This window comes from Tyto alba, unplaced genomic scaffold (genome assembly GCF_018691265.1).
Source record: "Tyto alba isolate M040663 unplaced genomic scaffold, T.alba_DEE_v4.0 Super-Scaffold_10, whole genome shotgun sequence".
Taxonomy (NCBI): Eukaryota; Metazoa; Chordata; class Aves; order Strigiformes; family Tytonidae; genus Tyto; species Tyto alba.
In genome coordinates this window covers 27,655,181-27,676,821 of record NW_024881262.1, presented here as the reverse complement: position 1 = coordinate 27,676,821, position 21,641 = coordinate 27,655,181, and the positions used below count along the sequence as shown (strand labels likewise).

The 21,641-nt window shown below is 44.6% G+C and overlaps 1 protein-coding gene across 3 annotated transcripts in view; it reads left to right on the top strand.

The window, feature by feature from the left end:
* The window catches only part of EHHADH (enoyl-CoA hydratase and 3-hydroxyacyl CoA dehydrogenase), a 33,805-nt gene extending 14,771 nt beyond the window's left edge, over nucleotides 1-19,034 (top strand). For all 3 annotated transcript variants that reach the window (XM_032992513.2, XM_032992514.2, XM_042801036.1), the window contains 4 exons: nucleotides 1,413-1,524; nucleotides 1,844-1,948; nucleotides 8,478-8,819; nucleotides 16,555-19,034. In XM_032992513.2, coding sequence (XP_032848404.1) covers nucleotides 1,413-1,524; nucleotides 1,844-1,948; nucleotides 8,478-8,819; nucleotides 16,555-17,825 — 1,830 coding nt within the window. In that variant the 3' untranslated portion in view covers nucleotides 17,826-19,034. The remainder of the gene's footprint in view (nucleotides 1-1,412; nucleotides 1,525-1,843; nucleotides 1,949-8,477; nucleotides 8,820-16,554) is intronic.
* Nucleotides 19,035-21,641: the final 2,607 nt, after the last annotated feature.

Sequence of the window (21,641 nt, the reverse complement as noted above, 5' to 3'; positions counted from 1 at the left end):
GGCTGGTGAAGGCATCAGGAGCCACGTACAGGGAGCCATGGACAGGGTGGGAGGCTGCCTCTGAGGAGCAGTGGAACAGCATGCCCTTCCTGGGATCATCTGGCCAGAGGAGGGGGGATTTATAGCTGTGGGATACAAGTCTGTGTGCACAGTCTTTACCTATAACACCACCTTTGACATGCTTTCATAAGTCTTACTGAATAACTAATTTCAAGTAATTTCTAAATATAAAATTGATTTGTAACTAGTAGAATAAGATAGTTGCATAGAAATATCAGTAACTGAGTGTTAATTTGCCCTAGGTCTCAGTAGTCATTATCTAAATTCTGACGTAGATGACTGTATCTTACTGGCTCATGCAGAATGTGACTTTCTGTTTGTTTTGTTTTTTTTTTTTTTGTTTTTTTCACAAACCCTGTGAAATTTGCATTTATTCCTGCTAGTCGTCTAGTTTCAATAGGTAGTTGAAACTCAGCTAGCATGGAGCTTTTATGGTTTGATTCCCCATCAAGGAGTGCTCTCACCAAAAGATAGCTTTAAGAATCTTTTAAGGAGTGATCTGGTTTTGGTTTTGTTTTGTTTTGTTTTTTCTTGAATCCCCTCCTTCAAGATTCAGGAGTGCTGAGCTACCTTTTAGGAGTACCTGGTCTCCTTATAGAAACTCTTCACTGATAGGGCCATCCCCTCACTTTTGCAGTGTGAATCACTTTTTCCATGACAGTGTGGGTTGCTGTAAGAGCATAAAGAGGTATTCTACATCATCCTGTATTCCACCTAAGGTGGGTGCCATAAGTAGCAGTCTTAAAGTAACTCCAAATCTCTTAAGAGTTCAATGGGAAATGTGCAAACTCATTTTTTTAAAATGAGGCAAGAAAATCTAGATAGATTTTTAAGAGGAGACCTCCTCTTCCTGGTGCCCCTGGCTTCTCTGCTGTAATCCTACTAAATGTCAAGTGCACCAAGAGCCACTTGAAGGAAGATTAGGGGAGAGTTCAGTGTCAATTTTTCTTTACTAAACTTCCAAGAATTAGAGCAGGGAGGTAACGGTTAAGTCAGTGTGCCCACCAGCATTTAGTAACAACTGCTTGGAAGCATTAGTTTACACGTGTCAATCTAGGGGATGCTGTTGGCCTCACAGCTCTCCCCCAGTGCTGTGCTAGCACACATACATCCACTGAAAGGTGATGTTTTTCCTGAGCATTTGTACACAAGCTCTTGAAATGGTTGAGTGGGCTTTTGTCTTAAATTTCTTACATGACAAAAATCAAGGAGGAAGTTTCTATGTAGCAATTTTGAGGCTTCCTAGAGCAGCAGTGTGTGAATCCAGTCTGCTTATCTTTCCTCTATTCTAGTAAGTTTGTAATTCACACTGTTTCTAATCAGATTTGTTGTTGAATTTGACTTCATTTTAGGCACGGGTTGGTTTACCAGAGGTCACCATTGGGTTACTTCCAGGTGCTGAAGGCACTCAGCGACTACCCAGACTGGTTGGGGTGCCAGCTGCTCTGGATATAATCACTACAGGTAAAGCATTGTGCCTTGGCCTCACTCTGTATATAAGAATATGACATTGAGTCATACCACCAGCTTGGTTTAAGAAACATGAATTTCTTTTACCTGTGTAGCTGCTTGGGTTGAAATTCAGCTTGGTTCCACTAATGATGGGCTAGAAAGGGACATATGTGCTCCTAAGGCCTGTGGTTAGTAATGCATTTTAGATACCTGATAAGGAGCACGTCTCATCTTTGAAGCCAGCTACGCACAAGTCATTAGATCAGATGGAGAAGAATGAAACTGCCTATCATGCCCCACTGTAGTCACCTTATTTCTCTTTTTATCACAGGAAGACACATTCCAGCAACTGAAGCACTGAAGCTGGGCTTGGTTGATGAAGTTGTTGAAGAAAACACAGTTGAGGCAGCAATTCGCTTGGCAAACAAAGTGATTGGTGAGGAAAGAATTGTAGCAATGCCAAGAAATAATTGGTGATGTTTCAGGGCTGGAGAGAGCCAGAACAAAGCCCGCCAGTTTGTTCAAATATATATGCTCCATTCATTGAGTCTTGGCATCCATATAAGATAGAATTAATTGCAGAATTTGTTTTCTGTTGTCTGCTGTGAAAAATTCAGATGCTGGAGAGCTGCAGAAATTCAAGTGAGGATTCAGAGAACAGATACGTATCGAGTCCTTCTGCTGCTTAATTGTATATCCAAACTCATATGCTCCTCTGGGCTGCGGCACTCTGGTGATTTTGCGGAGTATGTGCTCTTTCCATATATAGTTTTGGATCACAGCTGGTATTGCATGTATTCTGATTGCACTATCAATAACGGCTGATCAGAAATAACTTTCTCCCTCTAGTGGAGGGGCTGGCAAACCCTCAGCCCAACTTAATGATCCATGAGCCTGTGACTGTCCCTAAGCCTTCAGCTGCTACGTAAGAGAGTGTCCTGTGGAGATGGGAGGGATGTAGAGATACTTTTTTTCCCTACATTAGAAACAACAAAATCAAATTCACTGGAGTTAAGACCTGGAGAGAAAACAGGATATTTTTCCACTACTAACCTCCTTGTGCCTTTGGAAACAGACCATTGATTTCCATCAGGATTTCATCTGCATCACAATGAGATGCATGCAAAAAACTCTTTCTGCTTTCATCACCTGGCCTTCACAGGCAGTGCTTTTCCAACCTGGGGTGCTGCTTTCGCTCCTGCAGTTCTCTTCACTATAAACAAGGCCCTTTCTTCTCTGTGGGAGCATTTCTCCTGCACTAGAAGTTGAAGCAGCCTAAGATTTGTCCTAGATGACAGTGCACTGTATTTTTAAGACAATTCCATGAATGGGCTATTCTTAAAGATAAGTGTCTTGTATACTTCCATACAACTTGAGATGTACCAGATAGGTGCAAAAGGGTATTCTTTGGCTAGGTTTTCTGTAAAAGATGCCCTTTCTTCTCACTGTATTCATCCTATGGTATTTCGGGGCTTCATTTTTAGTGCAGAATTGATGACATAAGCAGTCTTCTTTTCTGTTTTCCTATATGTAATCAGACTATTTAAATATAATTCTTTAGAAAGAGGTGGGTGACGTACTTCACGATTGCTTCTAAGAAAAACAAAGATACTTTCGTTCACTGGTTTTGTCTGTTTTGAATGAGAACTCTGTTTCTCCATCTGTTGGGAGAGCAGTGAAATATTACTACTCTTCTAGGCAGATTAACCCAACAAGCAGTATTGCCTTTGATGCACCCTCTGGGTTTCTGAATGATGCCCTGCATAAGATCTGTACCAGTATTGATGGCAGCAGCAGTGTATCATAAAATGAATAATAGATACGTTGCTAGAACTGGCAAACCAGCAAGTATTTTGGATTTCAACAAATGCTGTGTAAAATTGGGTGAAATTTATATATTTGTATGCTTATTTCTTCTGTGACACATTGTGCAGTAGCTGGCAGTCGTGAAAGCGAGCTTGACCTTAGAGGAGAACCTCAACACTGAATCATTGAGCACACTACTCCTCGGTATAACTTGCTTTCTGGAACTTACGTCCACTACCACTACTGGCAAATTCCTCTTCTGTAGCTTCATCTTCACTGGAAATTGTCACTACCATAAACATTTTTTTTTGAGAATTGTATAAGCATACAAGGATCCTAGCTGGGTGTTCAGCAGGTAACCTGCCCCAGCTTTACTCATTATTATTGATAGATTTTCTATCTGTTATTGCTGGTTTGAGTTACCCCAGTAAAAATGACTAATGTCATTGAAGGTGTTTCACATCACACTATGTGCCACCTTCAACAGAAATTTAAAAATGCTTTCAGACTCCTTCCAACAGCTTTACTAGCATTTACAGTATATGCTTTAACAGTGAAAATACTGGCAAGTCAGCTAATCTTTATTTCGTTCCTGCTTGGAATTTTTTTCATTAGACCTTGCAGAAGACCATGAAAAGTTTTGATGTACCATTTAGCCTCAGGTTACCTGATAATTTGGAAAAATGGTGTACCCAGAGTCCATATGTTCCTTTTGAGCCATTCCTGGCTTTGGCCTTTGCCAAAAGTTAATCTAATATTGTCATACAGAGGCAAACAGCACTTTTATTTCTCTGCATCAAGCACTAACTCAGAGCTGCAGAAGAGATGACAGTCTGGCATAGCTGGTCTGTTTTTTGTTCACACTGAGTTCTGTTTTCAGTGAACATTCTTCAGATAATCTTAATAAAACCAGAGACAGAGTTGCACAAAAAAATGCCATCACAGAAGTCCACTATCTTTGTATGGCATGCAGCAATTTGTTTCTGATTAGATTTTTTTTTTTTTTTTAAAAAACATGAGGCTAACAGCTCCTGGCTTCTTAGAGAGCAGTTTGGCTAAATAACTAGTTTTGTCACTGATGGAATTTCTATTCCCGGGAAGGCTGCACTGCAAGATAAGTCTCAAAGAATCAATTCAGAAATTATTTTCTTCTAAAGCTTTCTCAGCGCCAGAGCTGCAGTATTTCATGGCAAGAGATCGGTCTCAAATGACTGGCTTTACTGAAGCAAGGGTCCTTGATTACTGTTTCCATATGCAGTTGCCAGAGCTACCTTTATGGTAGATATGTTGAGAAAGCATCTTCTTCCATACGTTTTTATGGATTATTCCTAATGAGGAACACTGTCAAAAGGAGTTCTGAAATAGTCCCGAATAAGTGGTTGTAGGAATACATGGAGACAATTATTGATTTTAAGTTAAATTTTTAATTGAAAACCAATAATTATATATTGCAGATAGGAAGTGACTGTATGTTCCTTGCCTTCTTCAAGCAAACTGGCCTCTTTAAGCAAAAGAAAATATCTTTACTTTTGAAGACATTTTTTAGAAGCAGGAGCTAAATCCTTGGAAACAAGGAGACTGTTCTTTCATTAAATGTGCTTGATAATCACTGCACTAATTCAAAGCTGCGTTATATAATTTGTCCACCTGATGGCATCACAAAATTGAAAAATTGCTGTAATCGCTTGTGGCAGGCAGCAGCTTGCAGTTTATACTGCCCACTTCTTGCTGGCCTGCTGTGGTCTTCCTCAGCTGGAGGAGAAAATGGCTGCTGATCCTCCACGCAGCAGATGTCTTTGAAGCTCTCCTTTCATCTATAATCACGCCTTGCTTTTTGACCACATCTGCTGATTGACCTTTATCATCTTCTCAGAGCATGAACGTATCAGTGGCTTGTACCAAGGAGCCAAGGAAAATCATTTCAATTTAGACTAGCTCAGGCCCCACAGGTATTAAACTCTGCGTGGAAAGATGATTCTGAGTTTTTGACTGTAAGCCACTAAGATTAACTGTCAAGGAAGCATGTGTATCTTCTGAGTCTCATAAAACCCAAAGGAGTAATAGGTACTGCTGTTAGGTAATTTCATGCTTCATGTGGAGACAGTTGGAGAAAGGCTTTCAGTTACACTTGCAAGGGCATCATCTCTGGGAAGATGTACAATATAGAGACATTTTAATCTCTCTCCAGGGCTCAAGATTCTGGCTGCCACCTTCTTTAGGCAGAAGGCCTAGCAAAGTGTGCCTTTGACACAACCAGTGTTTGTGAAAGGTCTGACATAAACTGGACTTGTCTCTGGCAGGCCTGAGACCACTTCAAGCCTGAGGAGCAGGGGTCCAGTTTCAGCTTGTTCCTCAGAAATTCACAGGTAGATCACTGCACCAGGAAAACCATTAGGCTAGTCCTGCCTCTTGCATTTGATACTACATGCTTACATGTTATATGTGCTATACAAAAAAAAGCTGTGGACAGGCTGGAGAGGGTCCAGAGGAGGGCCACAACGATGCTCAAAGGACAGGGCAGCCTGCCATATGAGGAAAGGCTGAGAGAATTGGGTTTGTTCAGCCCTGAGAAGGCGTAAGGGAGACCTTGTCACCATGTTCCAGTATTTAAAGGGTGGCTACAAATAAGGCAAAAGACTCCCTTTATGCAAGGAGTCACATGTAAAAGACAGGGGGTACCAGGTACAAGTTACTCCTGGGAAGATTCTGATTGGACACGAGGAAAATTTTTCACAGAACAATCAGCCACTGGAATAATCTCCCCAGGGAAGTGGTAGATTCCCCAACATGGGGCACTTTTAAGATTCAGCTGGGCAGGATGCTGGGCCATCTTGTCCAGACCGTGCTTTTGTCAGAAAAGTTGGACCAGATGATCATTGAGGTCCCTTCCAACCTGGTATTCTGTGATTCTATGTTGCTTTTGCTGATAGAAATCTTAGAGACTTGATCTGTCCTTTGTGCCACCTGGACTACAAACCCTAGTAAAACAATGCAAGTATCTGTGCTAGCTCCTGTACATGGATGACACTTTTCCCTGCTGCACTGATGTCTGATACTGTTCATCACGTCCCTGCTGCTTTGATTTCAGAAATCAAGCTGCAGGTGTCCCACACTGATCTCTTCCCAGGTTTGGATTCAGATAATTTTTTCCTGCTCATAAATACGCCCTTGATTCTTATTAGCATTGCAGAAGCAAAGACACTGCATGGAGATGCTGTAGAAATACTTTGCAAAACCTGTTTAGCTTACAGCTAAATAAAAGTTTTATTGGAGGGCCCTGAGGAGAGTTACTTTTCTTTTTTACTCTGAGGAGCTGTCTCACGTCCCCCATCAGTATTTGTGCTATCTGAAGACCAAGCGTAAAGGCTCACAGTAGTATTCCTTTTTTACCAGTCCTTTCCACATAAGAGATGTCATATGAAGTTCCTTGATCTGCCTAGTCTTAAGTGGCCTTCCAGCCATCAGATCTGCTTTCTGGGACAAACCTGAGGTTTCCTCTTGTGATGAAATGAAACCCACTATTTAAGTCCTAAATAAAGGACTGTGGATAACGAGCATTTCTGGGTTAAAAACATACATTTAGGGGAGAAACAAAGGATTCCAAAATAAAGGAACATTATCCTGACTAAGTCTTGCAACACTGGCAGATACAAATTATATTCACTGTCAATTTGAAAACGTTATTTTTATGAACTCTGATTACAAGGGAAGCTACTTACACAGTGAGTATTCATCTTTTTGTGTTCTCTAAAAGGCTTAATTAAAAAGCCTGAGCTCTGAAGTCCATTATTTCAGGAAATCGGTATCTTAACTCATCCTGGAAACTCATATTTCTGTTTCTCCTAAACATTGCTCATTCTTGGAGGAAGAGCTAGAGTCAGGACACGTTCTTTGGGCAACCATGATTGCAGCACTGCCGTTATTCCTGCTCTTCAGCATCCTGTGTATGATTTCCTGCTGCTGAGTCTTCCACTGATGCACTGGCACTTTCCTAACTCAGACAACAGGAAGAAAAAGGGGAGCTGGATGCAATATGCCACCTTTGAAGGAAGTGTGCTCCTGTGGCAGAGCTCATATAATAGAAGCTAGGGCAATGAGGCTGTATACCAGAGAGCTTCTCAGCATAAGGTTCTCATTAGAGGGGGCCCACCCACCATCCTGCTTTGGTGGCAGTCCAGGGTGCTTCTGGGAACAGCACTGCAGCAGTCAGTGCAGTAACATTGCTACACAGTTAGTTAACGATCTGGATGTGGCTATGGTGACAAAAAGATCTTTGTGAAAATGTTGGAAATTTAAGGGAATGCATCCTGAATTTCTGATCTTTTTCTTCCACGGGCTTTACTGCCATTAAGAGCATAGAAACAGCCTGAGTATGAACAGATCAGAGATCTCCTAGCAGGCACCAAGGTTTGTACTTCTGAAGAGGATGGAGAGGATTTTGGCATCTGAAACGTAACTTAACTTCTCTCAATTAAAATCCTTTCTAGGTATCACCATAGCAACCTCTGTCTGTAATGAGCCTCATATATTTGTGTGGCCGCTTGATTCACCCCTTGCTGACACAGAAGCATGAACTCTCCCTTGTTATTCATTTGCTCCCCAACTCATGCTGCGTGAGCTGTCCTCTTGGTTAGTCCCAAAGTGAATAGAGGGACTCCTGCTGCCAGGGAAGAATTGAAGTCAGGGTATATTTCTCACTCTCTCTTATAAAAGCCTGGATCAGGACCCTGGCTAGCAAAGTCGATTGGACACTGAGTACTAAACAATACTGGAGGAAAACTTTAGTACTAAAGCTTATAGAACGAGTCATATGAATGTGGCAGCTGGGAATGTGGTGTATGAGAAATGGAGAAATCAAGGCACTCTGTGCAGCTGAGAAAAGGAAGGAGAGAATTACTGCTTTGAAATTGAAATCATGGTTTTTTGAAGTCTGAGAGGGGACTTGAAAAATTGCAATTGTCAGAGCAAAAAGAAAGCTAAAGAGAAATGTCAGATACTTTAGTTTTAGACCCAGATTGCTGTGCCACGGAAGCCCTAATGCAGTGAGCTTACAAGGAAAAGAGGTAGACCGAATTTCCAGTCTGTGTAGAAAGGGCTGAAAATCTGTAGTCTTCCAGATGTGGATGCTTTGTTCTGTAACTCTATTTTTCTACCTCCAGGCCAGCCATTAGGACCCCGCAGGCTCAGCCTGAAGCCAGTTCCAAAACTGCCCAACATGGAAGCATTTCTCAGTGAGGCTCTTGTAAAGGTGAAGAAACAGGCCCACGGGTGCCTGGCTCCAGAGCTGTGCTTCCAGGCAGTCAAAGCCTCCACAGAGCAACCCTTTGCAGATGGAGTCCGGAAGGAGCGAGAGCTGTTTAATGTCCTGCTGACTTCAGGCCAGGCCCAAGCACTGCAGTATGCTTTCTTCGCAGAGAGAGCAGTGCAGAAGTGGACAACACCCAGAGGAGCTTCTTGGGAAAGTGCTTCCCCTCAGCCCATCCGCAAAGCCGCTGTGATAGGTAAGGGAATGAAAAAAGCTGTTGTGGTTGCTGACAGTGCAGCTAACAGCAGAGCTGAAGGGGAGTGGGGTGGGTGTAATCGGGCTTTGTTCATGGCAGAAGGCTGAAGTGGGATTCCCTAGCAGTCACTCACCAGGGTCACTGGTACCCATCACAGGCAAAGATCTTCCACACTCATAGGTGACATGCAAGGAGAGAAGTTGTCACTGCATTGGTAAACTCAGAAATTCAGATGGCAGGTGTGCTGGTTTTGCCTGAGATTGGCTGGTTTTGGCACTAGATTGTTACCTGATGCCACCTCTTTCTTTGAAAGAATAACCTCCTCTCACTTCAGAGACAGCTTCATCTGTGCACCGTAAGGAGTCTGTTCCCTTTTAAATACTGGGGTGTTGAGTCCTAGCTTTGTTTCATGTTATAAGCAGGTTTGCATTAAATTCTCCTCCTCCTGGTCTAGTTCTGTACTGCAAGTGCATGTGCACAGAGTCACTCAGGGATGTATTAATACAAAAATGTTTTGACAGCTGTATTTTAAGAAGATTTCATCTCACTGGGATCCACTCCTGCCATTTTGTAGCCCAGCAAGATAATGCCTTCATTAATTTTTTATAAGAGCAATTTAAATAAAACATTTGATGCACTGCTGAGATTTAAAAAAAAGTATCTTTCAGCTCTGCCTGTTGATAGTAGCACTCAAAAAGCGGTTAGACAAGTAATGGTGCACTTAGAAAACATCCATTCTGTTTCAGAGAAAGCTCACCAAATCAACACTGGTTTACTTCCTGGGTACTTCTCAGGCCTCTTGTGCTCTGCAATATGAGCTCTCTGAAAGCTCATTTCAGGCCGTAGAAACAATTTTTTTTAATTTATTTTTTTTTTTGGAAGTTCCCTCCTCTTCATTAGCTACCATGCCATTTTTTTTTTTTTTTGTAAACATTGGTCCACAAACCTTGTGAGAAGGATCCATGGCTGTTATAGCATCCAGGTAAGGAGGCATGAATTATTGCCACGTTTATCATGCAACTTGAAGAGCACAGTACTTTGGACATATGCAACCCCAGATAGGTCAGTCCTGCAACATGGGCTTGGGCAGGAAGAGATTGTGTTGAAGTTTTGTGGGAATGATCAGGTGAATAGAATGAGCATTCTTTGCTACTTACTGATAAATCATCCCAGAATACTACATTTGCAAAGTCCCAATCGCAATGACAGTTTAGCCAGAAGGGCTGTTTAGATCTGATCTGCTTATTTTGGCTCTGTAACAGAGCTAGAGGGAATTCTAAGGACAAAGGCAATCCCTATTTGAAAGTTTCTAGTTGAAGCATAATCTGTATCTTGTTTCCAAACTGAACTGGCTGGGCTATATCTCCCACCCATTGCATTAAGTAATTGCATCTCATCTCCAGACAGGTTTCTGAATTCTGGTCTGAAATTGCCCCAACCTCTACCCCCAAGTTTCCATGGTTTTGTAGCTGGTTACAAGTTAACCCATACTTTTTGCAGCATAAATAAACTAAGTGCTTTGATACTTTTACTGCAGAGCAGGATCTGTCACACTGGCCATTTCTATGACTCTGAACCTCCCCTAATTTTTCTACACTTCATAAAGCACGCATAGCCAAAGTGGGAACAGTATTCCAGGAGCAATTACACTAAGAACAGTTACCAAGATGTTTCTTCCTTACTCCTACTTAGTATGCTAATGGTAACAGCCAACTTTCATATTAGCTGTGTTCAACTCATCCTGCTAATTATCTACTGTCGGGAAGCAGCTGTGCCCCAGGGATGGGGAGCCAATGGCAATAATACCTCCCAGGGGGACAGAACCACAAAATCTTTGAAGCTGGAAGGAACCTCTGAATGTCATCTTGTCCAACCCCCCTGATCAAAGAGGGCCACCTAGAAGGACCCCATCCAGACAGCTTTTGAATATCTCCAAGGATGAAGACTCTACAGCCTGTGTGGGCAACCTGTGCCAATGCTTAGTCACCCCCATTAGTAAAAAAAAAAAAAAGTGTTTTCTTACGTTCAGATGAAACCTCCCACGTTTCAGTTTGTGCCCACTGCCTCTGGTCCTGTCATCAGGGGCCATGGGAAAGAGTCTGGCTCCGTCTTCTTTATACGTTCCCCTCAGGTATTTATATACATTGGTGAGATCCCCCCAAACCTTCTCTAGGCTGGAGTCACAGCTCTCTCAGCCTTTCCTCATGAGACACACTCCAGTCCCTTAAGCATCTTAGAGGCCCTTCACTGAACTCACTCCAGTAGCTTCATATCACTCTTGTACTGGGGAGCCCAGAACTGGACACAGTACTCCAGGTACGCTCTCACCAGTGCTTAGTAGAGGGGAAGGTTTGCCTCCCTCAACCTGCCAGCAAGACTTCTCCTAATGCAGCCCAGTATACCATTAGCCTTCTTTGCCTCAAGGCCATATTGCTGCTCATAGTCAATCTGATGTCCACCAGAACCCCCAGATCCTTTTCTGCAGAGCTGCTTCCCAGCCAGTCAGCCCCCAGCGTATAGTGGTGCGTAAGACTGTTCCACCCCAGATGCAGGCCTTTGCACTTCTCTTTTCCAAACTTCATGAAGGTCCTATCAACCCATTTCTCCCTCTGGATGGCAGCACAACTCACTGCTGTATCAATTATTTACAGTACCTGAGCAAGGCAAGCAGGGCAAACTCAGTGATCATGGCCAGGATCTACTAGAATTACATATGATCAAGCAAAGCTCACATGATGCTGCAGGTCCAAGGTAAAGTTGGGAAGCCTGTCTACAGCCTGAGGTCTGGATCAATAGCGTCCATAGCCTGGCATAGCCATAGTAAGACACCAGAACTCCTCAAAAATAGCTTAGGAAGGGCTGCAGGCCCAGGTCTGAGCTTAAATGGGGTTCTGAGGCCCATGGGCAGTGGGTATGGGTGGAGGCTACAGATGTAACTCATCAGTACCCTCAGGGCCTTGGCATTTACCAAGACTTCTAACGCCTTTTCTGAATCACTGCTTCTATCAATACAGCCCCCATAGCCCACAGTTATAGGTCGCTTTGTTTATGCTAGTTGTTCGTGTTATACTTCATTTGGTAAGTGACATCTCTTGTTTTGGAGGTTACTGATCACCTCCTTTTGACTCTGAATCCCATTAAGTGTCACTGCTTTCCATCACTTCTTTCTGCCACCCCACTGTGCTTTTTCTCCTTCCTCTGGAAGGTTTTCTTCCTGTTTTGCCTCTTGCTATCAGTGAAATTGCAAGCCTGTTAGAGACAGGCGTAGAACATGCCAACACAGTTGTATTTTTTCTTTCAGGCTGCTGTTACAAAAAGTCATTCTCTAGCCAGTACCATGCTGTACAGTATTTTATAATTTCACATCCTTGATCTCCAGTACATTCTTGCAGCACCAGAAATCAAAATCTAAGGGATGATTGTTGAGGAAGTGACACCTTTTAAAATAGTGCTGCTCATCCATGTAAATATTGGGTCTACCTAGGTGATCCAAGGCTTCTCTATTTTTACTGCAGAGAGGAGGGCAGACAGAGCAAGATACTGCATCCATTTGGATGGTCAGAAATCACGCAGACCCCATTTTCCAATAGGTAGTGCTGTGCTGTTTCACACACTAAAACCGTGTTGCGTTATGCTGCTGCTTCCGTCTTTTCTTGCTGCACGATGTGAAGCAACTGGGAAGATCACGTTGATTTCCTCCTCGTTCAGTACCTTTTCCATAGGCACAAAGGACTTTTAGGGTATGGAAGCAGTGCCATGAATGCTAGGGGAGCCTTGCTTTGTGGCTCCCCTGCCTGTCCAATATTAGCAGGAACCTGTAGGAGGGAGCTGGCACATCTCTTGCTGATCATGTCTTAACGTAGATTCGACATCAAGGATGGTCTCTCATTTTTGCAGGCATGCTTGATAGATAGCATTGCTGATGAACTGGCAGCCATTCCTGTGCACTGCTGGCTTCCCATCAGCTCCCTTTGTCTGCAGTTTGCTCACTGAAAGACTGATAAACGGACAACAGCCAGCTATGTGGGATCCCTCCTGCTCTTGGCCTAGCTGTCCTTGACTGCCTTCAGCAGCATGCAATGTCACCTACTTAATTTGCTTCTGCTTGTTCTGAACTATTGACTCATCTCTTTCCACTGTTTCTGGTTCCTCATCACCCAGAAAGAGAGTTCTTTGTCCCTTCAGCAGTCTTCCCATAGGTCCCTGCTTGCCTTGAGTATCACATTATTTCTGCTTGAAGTTAATACCCTGAAACAGAGAAAGAAGCAGCTTGAGTCTGCAGAAGTCTGCCACCACCAATTGCTCATTGTTGTTTTAACAGGAAGAATGGAACAGTCTTCGCATATTTTTACCAATCTATAAAGTATTATTTCCATTGTCCTGCATTTTAAAGTCCAAATATTCATTCATTATAGTTCAGAATATTTTCCACAGATCTGTATTTCTCTAGTGTGTGTGACTGCACATGAGTTGCTTTGTGCATATTTTGAGTTCATTTGTTTTGAAATTTGTTTCTAAAGTCCTTCAATTAATTTTGCATGATTTTTCATATTCTAAGTACGTTATGTGACAGATTAATAATTAACAGTCATTATTCACTCAGCTTACCCAGCAAATGGATTTGTCATATCCATATTTGGCCTGAAATTACATGGGTTCAAGTGTAGTTTTATTGATATGTCAAAGCTACATTTCATGACAAAATGCCAGAAGTAAGATGGCTAGACACTGGGTTTTTGCCTGCAGCAGATTTCAGTCTTCTTTTGAAAGATGTGCCTTGGGCATGAAAGATGATAACACAGCTCTGAAAACTGTCCCCTGCGTGGAATATAAGAATATAGGGTTTTTTCATGGTTTGGGGGAAGTGAGAGTGCTATTGAGGAAGAGAATGGAACACAAAGTAGAAATTCTGGAGTAGTTCCGAACCGTGTTTTGGTCTGTGTGATCTGAGCTGAGCATGTGACATTTCCCTTTCTCTTTCTTTCATCTGTAACATTCTACACATGTAAGGCCCAATGATTCCCTACCATTTTTTTCTGCTCTAATATATTCTTCCCCAACATCACTCAGCTTTATAAAATTGCAAAGCAGAGTCCTCAGAAATGCTTCTTTCCCTGCTAGATAGCCAAATCTCTCCTTAGTTTTATAGCCCAGTTTTAGAAAATATTTCCAGGGGAGTCATGCTGTGCAAGCTCTAATGTAACAAAACCCTTGGGGCTTTCATTACTCTCTCTGCCAGCTTCATTAAACATCATTTCATACAGGCCACTGAAGAGTTATGCAGTAAGTTGAGAGACAGCTTTTCTAGGTCAGAAACAAGCTTGGCAAGCTCATATCTTATCTATAAGACTATTCCCATGGCCGAGAAAGTAAAGTACTACAAGCATGTATGCCTGTCTATTATGGGATAGTTAAAACCTCAATGGGAGCATGCATACTACATGTGGACAAAAGCAAACAGGGGAATTGGCTAACACCACTGCAGAACTTCCCTTAAACAGAAGGCTGGAGAACCTCTGCTCATGGAAGAGGTTTTGATTTAGGAAGAAGCAGCGTGTTCATATCGTGAGAGAACTGCTAAGATTTCAGTCACGAGACTGAAGCTGGGAGGAACAGGAGTTAATAAGGCCCAGGATGTGTGCATTATTTCTTTAGTAGAGCTTGGAAATTCTAGGGAGAAACCCCAGGTCTCCACCCTGGAAAGGAAGAGATTTCAAGGGAGAGCCCTGTTGAACTGCAAACACTTCAGCTTGATGTCTAAAGAGAGCCTTAAAGATGGGGCTAGGCTTGGTGGGTATGCATGAAGTGGTGAGTTACCCTCCTCTGCTGTCCAAAAGAAAACAGTTCATGCAGCTCACCAAAGACAGGGAAAAAAAATGTCTGTAACGGTACCTGCTACCACATCCAAGGCTCTGAATACTGGGCACAGTGGAAGGAGCTATTCATGTTTGTGTTTTTTCAGTCAGCAAACCATGGGCACTGAAATACCAAGAACTGATTCATGTTATTCTAGTTTTATTTTCAAATTAGTTTTTAGTAGTACTTGATTATGAAATAGCAAATCTAATTTCCTAGAAAGGAACTTCAGCATTTGCTTGGGAGCGTAATGGTTTAAAAGTAGTCTGTCAGATAGTGATGTCTGTAAAAACTATCTTCTTGTGGCTGAACAGGGAGTGTTTTAAATGTCTTGTGTGTTCACGAGCTGAGGGTGGACAGGACTAAACCAAGGGTGTGTAGCTTGCAGGAAAAACATAGTACCTTGTTTGACCTTGGTTGTTGGAACTTGTTTAAATGATGACATAATTTCCGCTCTTCTTTACAAAGCTGCTTTAGACAAATTTTTTAATCCCCTTGTTTCTGTTTATTTGTTTAGCTGACTTTCATTTGTAAACCTGGGATTAAAAAAAAACATTTTTACAGAATGATAACAAACCTGTACTTTGTCTGGTTGTTGCTTTATTTGAGATATTAATAATCCTCCCAGTCAGATGCTTCGCACTTTTAAAGCAGGTAGAATTGTGCTGGCCTTCTCTTACTGGTTTGTATTAACTTACTCCAAAAAGCCTCTGTCATGGGAGAGCAGGATAAGTAGTGTGGGTTCTGTATCACAGGAAAGTGTAAGCACGTGGCTTCATTTAATGTAATAGAGGGCAGAGCTGGTGGAAGGGCTCAGGAGGGAAGGGATCAAGCCAGGTATTTCTACACTGGTATTCCTGGAGGTATGAGCTGGTAGCAGCGCATTTATGGACCATGGAGAAAAAAATGACAGCTTGAATGGATGTTCAATTACAGGAGTTCTGGGCGAAGCGCTGTAACCCTGTGGTTGGACAAGAAAGACTGTGTCTTCAAGGGTCTTCAGAAGTTAAGAATGGCTTGTGTTGGAGAGTTCTCAGTGGGCAGAGGTGCCTGATATAAAGTGCAAACAGCAAGCAAAAGGCTGCTGATGTTCCAGAGTGATTAAAAAGGAGAGAGAAGATGCTGCAATCTGGATTAAGAGCACAGTGTTAGTTCCATCCCGTTTGACCTGGCAATAAAAGACATACAAGATGTTAGAGACAAAGTTTAGAGCAGATCAGGGTCCAGAAGTCTTTACAGAAATAGCAGCTGATTTTATTTTGCTTCAAAGATGATGCAGTGAAGTGCAGAGGGAGAAGAGGAGAGAGAGAAAGACAAAGCATGGAAGAAGGAGGAAGGAACCAATTGTCTGAACTTTGCTGGTGGGGTGTATTTGCTTACACTAATCTTCTGTGAGTGCCCATAAAGGACAATCTCGCAGGAACAGAGGGGCACTGATATCCTCAGGGTGAAGCTTGCTTGTGAAACTGCCTGATAGAAGTTGGTAACAGGATTGAAGCTGAAACTCAGATCTCCTGTCTTGGGTCCCCAGGTTCTAACTCTTAAGTGATGCTGATTTCCATAGGTATAAAACTTTGCAGGGAGAAGACGAATCACATGGTCTATGCACTCTGGAGTGCATCCCACAGGTATTTTGTAAGCTTGAGAGGACATAAACTTACCTTTATTCTACGGCTTTTCAAAATTTTAGGATCACTGAAAGAGAATTCACTTTCCTTTTTCCAAATCTTCAAATTCTTTTTTTTCTCTCTGTGCACCACTCATTTTGCGTAGCCTTCCACTTTTTATCCTGGAGATACAAAGGAAATGCTACTGTCAAGTGATTAATTGTAACATTTTCTATTCATAGTCTCTGATTCTGACTCACTTTTATCCCTAGGGCTGGGAACAATGGGCCGAGGCATTGTGACTTCTCTGGTTAAGGCCAACATACCTGTGATAGCCCTGGAGCAAGATCTGGAGTATCTGAACACGGGAAGAAAAGCTGTGACACTCCTTTTGGAACGTGAGGCAATGAAAATGGAGCAGGGTGCCCAGACCCTGGATTTCCATAACCCGGCACGTCTCCAGTTCACTGTGGACTTTGATATGTTGCATGATGTAGATCTAGTCATTGAGGCTGTGTTTGAGAACATGGCACTAAAGAAGGAAATATTCCACAAGCTATCAAGAATCTGCAAGCCAGGGGCCTTTCTGTGTACAAACACATCAGCCCTGAACATCGATGAAATTGCTTCTGCCACAAGCCACCCACAGCAGGTCATTGGCACGCACTTCTTCTCTCCTGCTCATGTGATGAGGCTACTAGAAATAATCTATGGCTATCACACATCCCCCACCACCATTGCAACTGCTATGCAGCTAGCCAAAGCGCTGAAGAAAGTTGGAGTGGTGGTAGGGAATTGTTTTGGCTTTGTTGGGAATCGAATGATGTTTCCATACGCAGAACAGGCAGTTTTCCTTTTAGAGGAAGGAAGCAGACCAGAAGCAGTAGATCAGGTTATTGAAGATTTTGGGTTTAAGATAGGGCCCTTCCGAATGTCCGATCTTGCTGGGCTGGATGTGGGCTGGAGGTCTCGAAAGGGCCAGGGCCTCACTGGGGCCTCACTACCTCCAGGAACACCTGCCCGCCAGCGGCATGGCCATCGCTACAGCCCACTGCCTGATCTTCTGTGTGAGAATGGCAGGTTCGGCCAGAAAACTGGAAAAGGCTGGTATCAGTACGAGAAGGCTGGGGGCAGGACAGCCAAGCCAGATCCATGGCTTCACAACTTTCTGTCCCAGTACAGAGACACCCATCGCATCAAGACCCGCTTTATAGACCAGGAGGAAATCCTGGAGCGGTGTTTGTTTTCCCTCATCAATGAAGGGTTTGACATCCTGGCTGAGGGAATAGCAGCAGGCCCAGAACACCTGGATGTAATTTATATCAATGGCTATGGGTGGCCAAAGCACAGGGGTGGCCCCATGTTCTACGCTTCCACCGTTGGGCTCCCCCGCATTCTGGCTAAACTACAGAAATACTCCGAGGCCCACCCTGATGTTCCCAGGCTGCAGCCCAGTGCCTTTCTGAAAAAGCTGGTAGCTATGGGGAGCCCTCCCCTCAAAGAGTGGATGTCCTACCTCAGCCGGCAGAACAACAAGCTGTGATTTCATTGATGCCTGCCATATACATTCAATGAAGGCTGATCTCATGAAGCAGGTGCTGTAATTGCACTGTCTTCTCCAATGAAAACCAAAGTGCTACAGGCTCGTAAACAATGTCACTGACCTTCCTGGGCCTTTGCAGAGAATAACTTTGGCCGATGATTGATCTGACTCCCCCCTCTTGCTTCAGGTAACCACTGCCATCACCCACCCTTCCTTCTCAGCACCAGCCTCACCCACCTGCTTTGCACATTGCTGTGTAAAGGCCCGTCTCATTTTGCTCTACCTTAAGGTATTCACAGCTGTACCTCCCTTCCAGCCTGTCTTTGTGGAAGGGAGAGAGCAGCCTCCACAGCCCACAAAGCGAATCATGGTGGGAGGCAAGAGATGATCACAGTTCACCCCAGACTGGCTGGATCTACCACATCCTGCCTTAAATCTATCCCCCAGTTTGCTCAGGTCTTTCCCGTGCAGCCCACCTCCACTGGATTCCCCGGCTCTCCCAAAGACAGCCAGCTGGAGCCTGCTCCCTTCTGCTGCTGGGGGAAAGATGGCACAGGGGGTGCAGCCCCTTTCAGAGGTAAAGTCAAATGAATTGGAGAGAGCAGGTTTGGGCAGAGAGCAAGGGACAGGGCTGGTACCGTCCCTCCTCCCTGCTGCAGAGGAGATTCTCATAAATGACAGAAGAGCCACAAATACCTCGACCTGACTAACCTGTCCTGTGGTGGTGGCTTATGACTGGCCTTCTGCATCCAGACTCTGTCCTCTGTTATCATTATCCCCACCCGGCTTTGCCCAAGCAGAAATGCATCTTCTGGCATCTCTTAAGTGTAGATATGTGTTGCCATCACTCCCTCTATCTTGCCTGCCTACAGCTATCGGGTCTTGGGGCTCAACATGCTCTAATTGACCAGATTGAAACATGCCCTGGCACTTACTGGGTTTTCACATGGGCAGAGGGTACACTGACAAGGAACGTTGCTGCAGGCGGGCAGGGAGGCGGCAGATTTCTAGCAGAGAGCAGAGTAGGGGGAGAGTGAGCTGAACTTGCTCCAGGCTTGATGCTCTGGGACAAAGTCTCCCATTTCTTGTGTCTAGTGAATGTATCTTCCAGACTGGTGTGGGGAATAGGTTGGTCTGGGTTCCCTTCTCAGGGACATTGGATGTCTAACTTTTGCCTTTTATTTTAATAAAACTGCCTTGATTATCTAATGACAGATTATATGGTATCATATGGGAGAGTAGGAAAAAGAAAATGTTCTTGTTCTTTGCTTTTCTCCATCGCTTCTCTACATGGTAGAATTAGATAATTTTCCTGTTTGTGGAGGAGTTTGTGTCTGAAAAGGCTGCATGCTTCTTTTTTTCCAAAATATGTCTTCTTTTGCCCTTTATCTACCCCTGCCCTTCAGTGGGTGAGGGTGTAAAACTGAGGGCAGGAAACCTTTCATAAGTCATAACCCAGCCTGGTTCCAAGGAACATTTTTTTTCCAGGACCACTAGGACCAGCAAACTGCTGCCATTTCCCCCGAATCACTCGTGTGCCACAGCTGGGAGCAACCCAGCATTTGCTCAAAAGTGAAGCACTGCTTCCACGCGAGCAGGCTCCGCATGACACATTATACAACAGCACAGGCTGGTGCTGGCGGCTGTCATGTCATCCGGCAGGACAGCTCTGGACACGGTGCACTGCCAGGGCTGACATCCCTTCTCCTGTGCCCTCGTGCCGTGGTGGGCCCCCGCGCTGGAGATGGGCTGGGAAAGGGCAGTTCCCCTTGCAGCGGGAGCAGGCTGCGGGGGAGAGAGCAGGTGTAGGGGAGATGCTGGTCTCAGGATATCGAGACCCACCAGCTTCTGCCCTTTGGCCAGAATGCCTCTCCTCGCCTGCAGCACTTTTGTGCTGGTACATCTACTGTGCCCATTCCCCATCTCATCTCCCCTCACAGAAATTACTGAGGCTGTTCTCACTAGTAATGTCTCTCTTGACAGAAGTTAATTTGGAAATGCGTATCGACCAAAGCAGCACAGCACTGATCTCCCTGCTTTACCTCCCAGCCCGCCATCAGTGACATTGCTGCCGCGGAGAGGTTGCATTTGCAGCTCCGAGAGGGCAGGCGTGAGGCTCCCTGCTGCTGGCAGGACTGCGTGGGAGTCCCTGCCTCTCGACTGCTCTGCTCCCGGCAGGGCGAGAGCCCGCCAAAGGGCAGCAGCAGCTCCCCGCGGGGCAGCGGCCCGTGCGCGGCAGCCTGCTTCGAAGCCCTTGGTGTCTGCTGACGTGCGATCTAATCAGAAAGCACCAGCCTGTCCTGTGAGCCTCTTTGGTAAGTTGTTAAAATAACAGCCTTGCAAAGTCCCCAGTCAGCTCAGAGATGCAGTGATACCAGAAATATGCCCATGAGTGAAATGTTTCTTCATTTAACAGGGAAAGAACACGGCCCCACGCAGAGGAGAACTTGATAACCACTTGGTACAGGATTAGTTTTCCCACTTGCCTTTTAAAACCAGTTAACTATTTTCGCTCACTGAGAAAATATCTGTTAAAAATGTTTTTCCAGGTAGAACCACTCCTACTGGCGAGGAGTGTCCCCAGCTCTGCTCACTTGCTGCTAGTCTGACTGTTCTAAGATATGAGAGTGTGAGATGAGGTTGTACAGTTCTCCAGCACAGTTGGGCCTTGGCGACACACATAGCAAGCTGGCTCTAGTCCATCCTTAATCTTTGGGCCCTGCTTCTACTTTCATGTGAGTGTCTGGCTGCAGATCTACGCTTTCTGCACAGTGGGGATGCTTGCTTTCAGCGCTGAGGATATCTGGTTTCAGCCCTGCGAGTACCCGTGGTCTCTCGCATGCAGCTGCAGAATTGTTAGATGTCTTTAATTAAGTCCGTGAACTCTGCCAGTGCAGCAGATGCCTCCATTAACTGCTCAGCCACAGGCATTTTGCAAAACAGTAAAGAATGGGAGTGCACCAAAGGAGAGAATTACTTCAGCTTTGATCAGCATCCCCTGCAGCACTGGGCCTTCAAAGGGAGGCAAAAGCGCCCTGCCTCATGGCGTGCTGAGAAGCTCTGTCCTGCACTGCGTGTCCGAGTTGGACGGGGCACTTGAGTCTTGTCAGAAGCACCTACGCCTGTTTCTGTAACCCACAGTTCACCTTTTTGCTTTATTTCTTTTTAACAGAAAGTGATCTTCCAGCCCAGGCTGGGTCTGAGAGCAGCTCTGGAGGTGAAGCAGTGGCTGAGAGGGCGGGCTTCGTGCCAGCAGATAGAAGAGGCAGATCTCGTTGGGCCAGGGGTCTCGTGGGAGCTGAGCTGCATCCCCTGTTTACTGCTGGTGGGCTCCAGGGAACGGAAGGACAACAGGACAGTGTCAAAGAAATACCTGATTTTGCAGTCAGTTTCTCCTCTGCTTGCAAACAGCTGAGCAAGGTCCTGAATGTCTGCAGATTCCAGTGGGATTTTGGCAAAACAAAGGCAGGTAAGCCTTGAGGAGTGATTCAGAAAACTCACTTTCCAGGGCAATTAACCCTGGAGGCATTTAAAATCTACAAGCCTGATGACCAGTGCTGAGGAAGGCTCAAAGCACCCTTCTAGGTGCAGCCGGGCACCCATCTCCTGCCCCGTTAGGCTGAGTTTAACTGGTCCCATCCCTGAGGCACAGCGTAAAACCTCCCTGCCACCCTTAGCCAGCTCTGACTGCTTTTGTCCCAGCAATCAAAACCAGTCCCAGAAACGCCCCTTCAGCCTGGTGAAAAGCTCTTCCTTGAGCTGTGGGTGACCGGCCTGCTGAGAGGGAGAGGTTGTAGCCCTGGCTTGCACATCCCG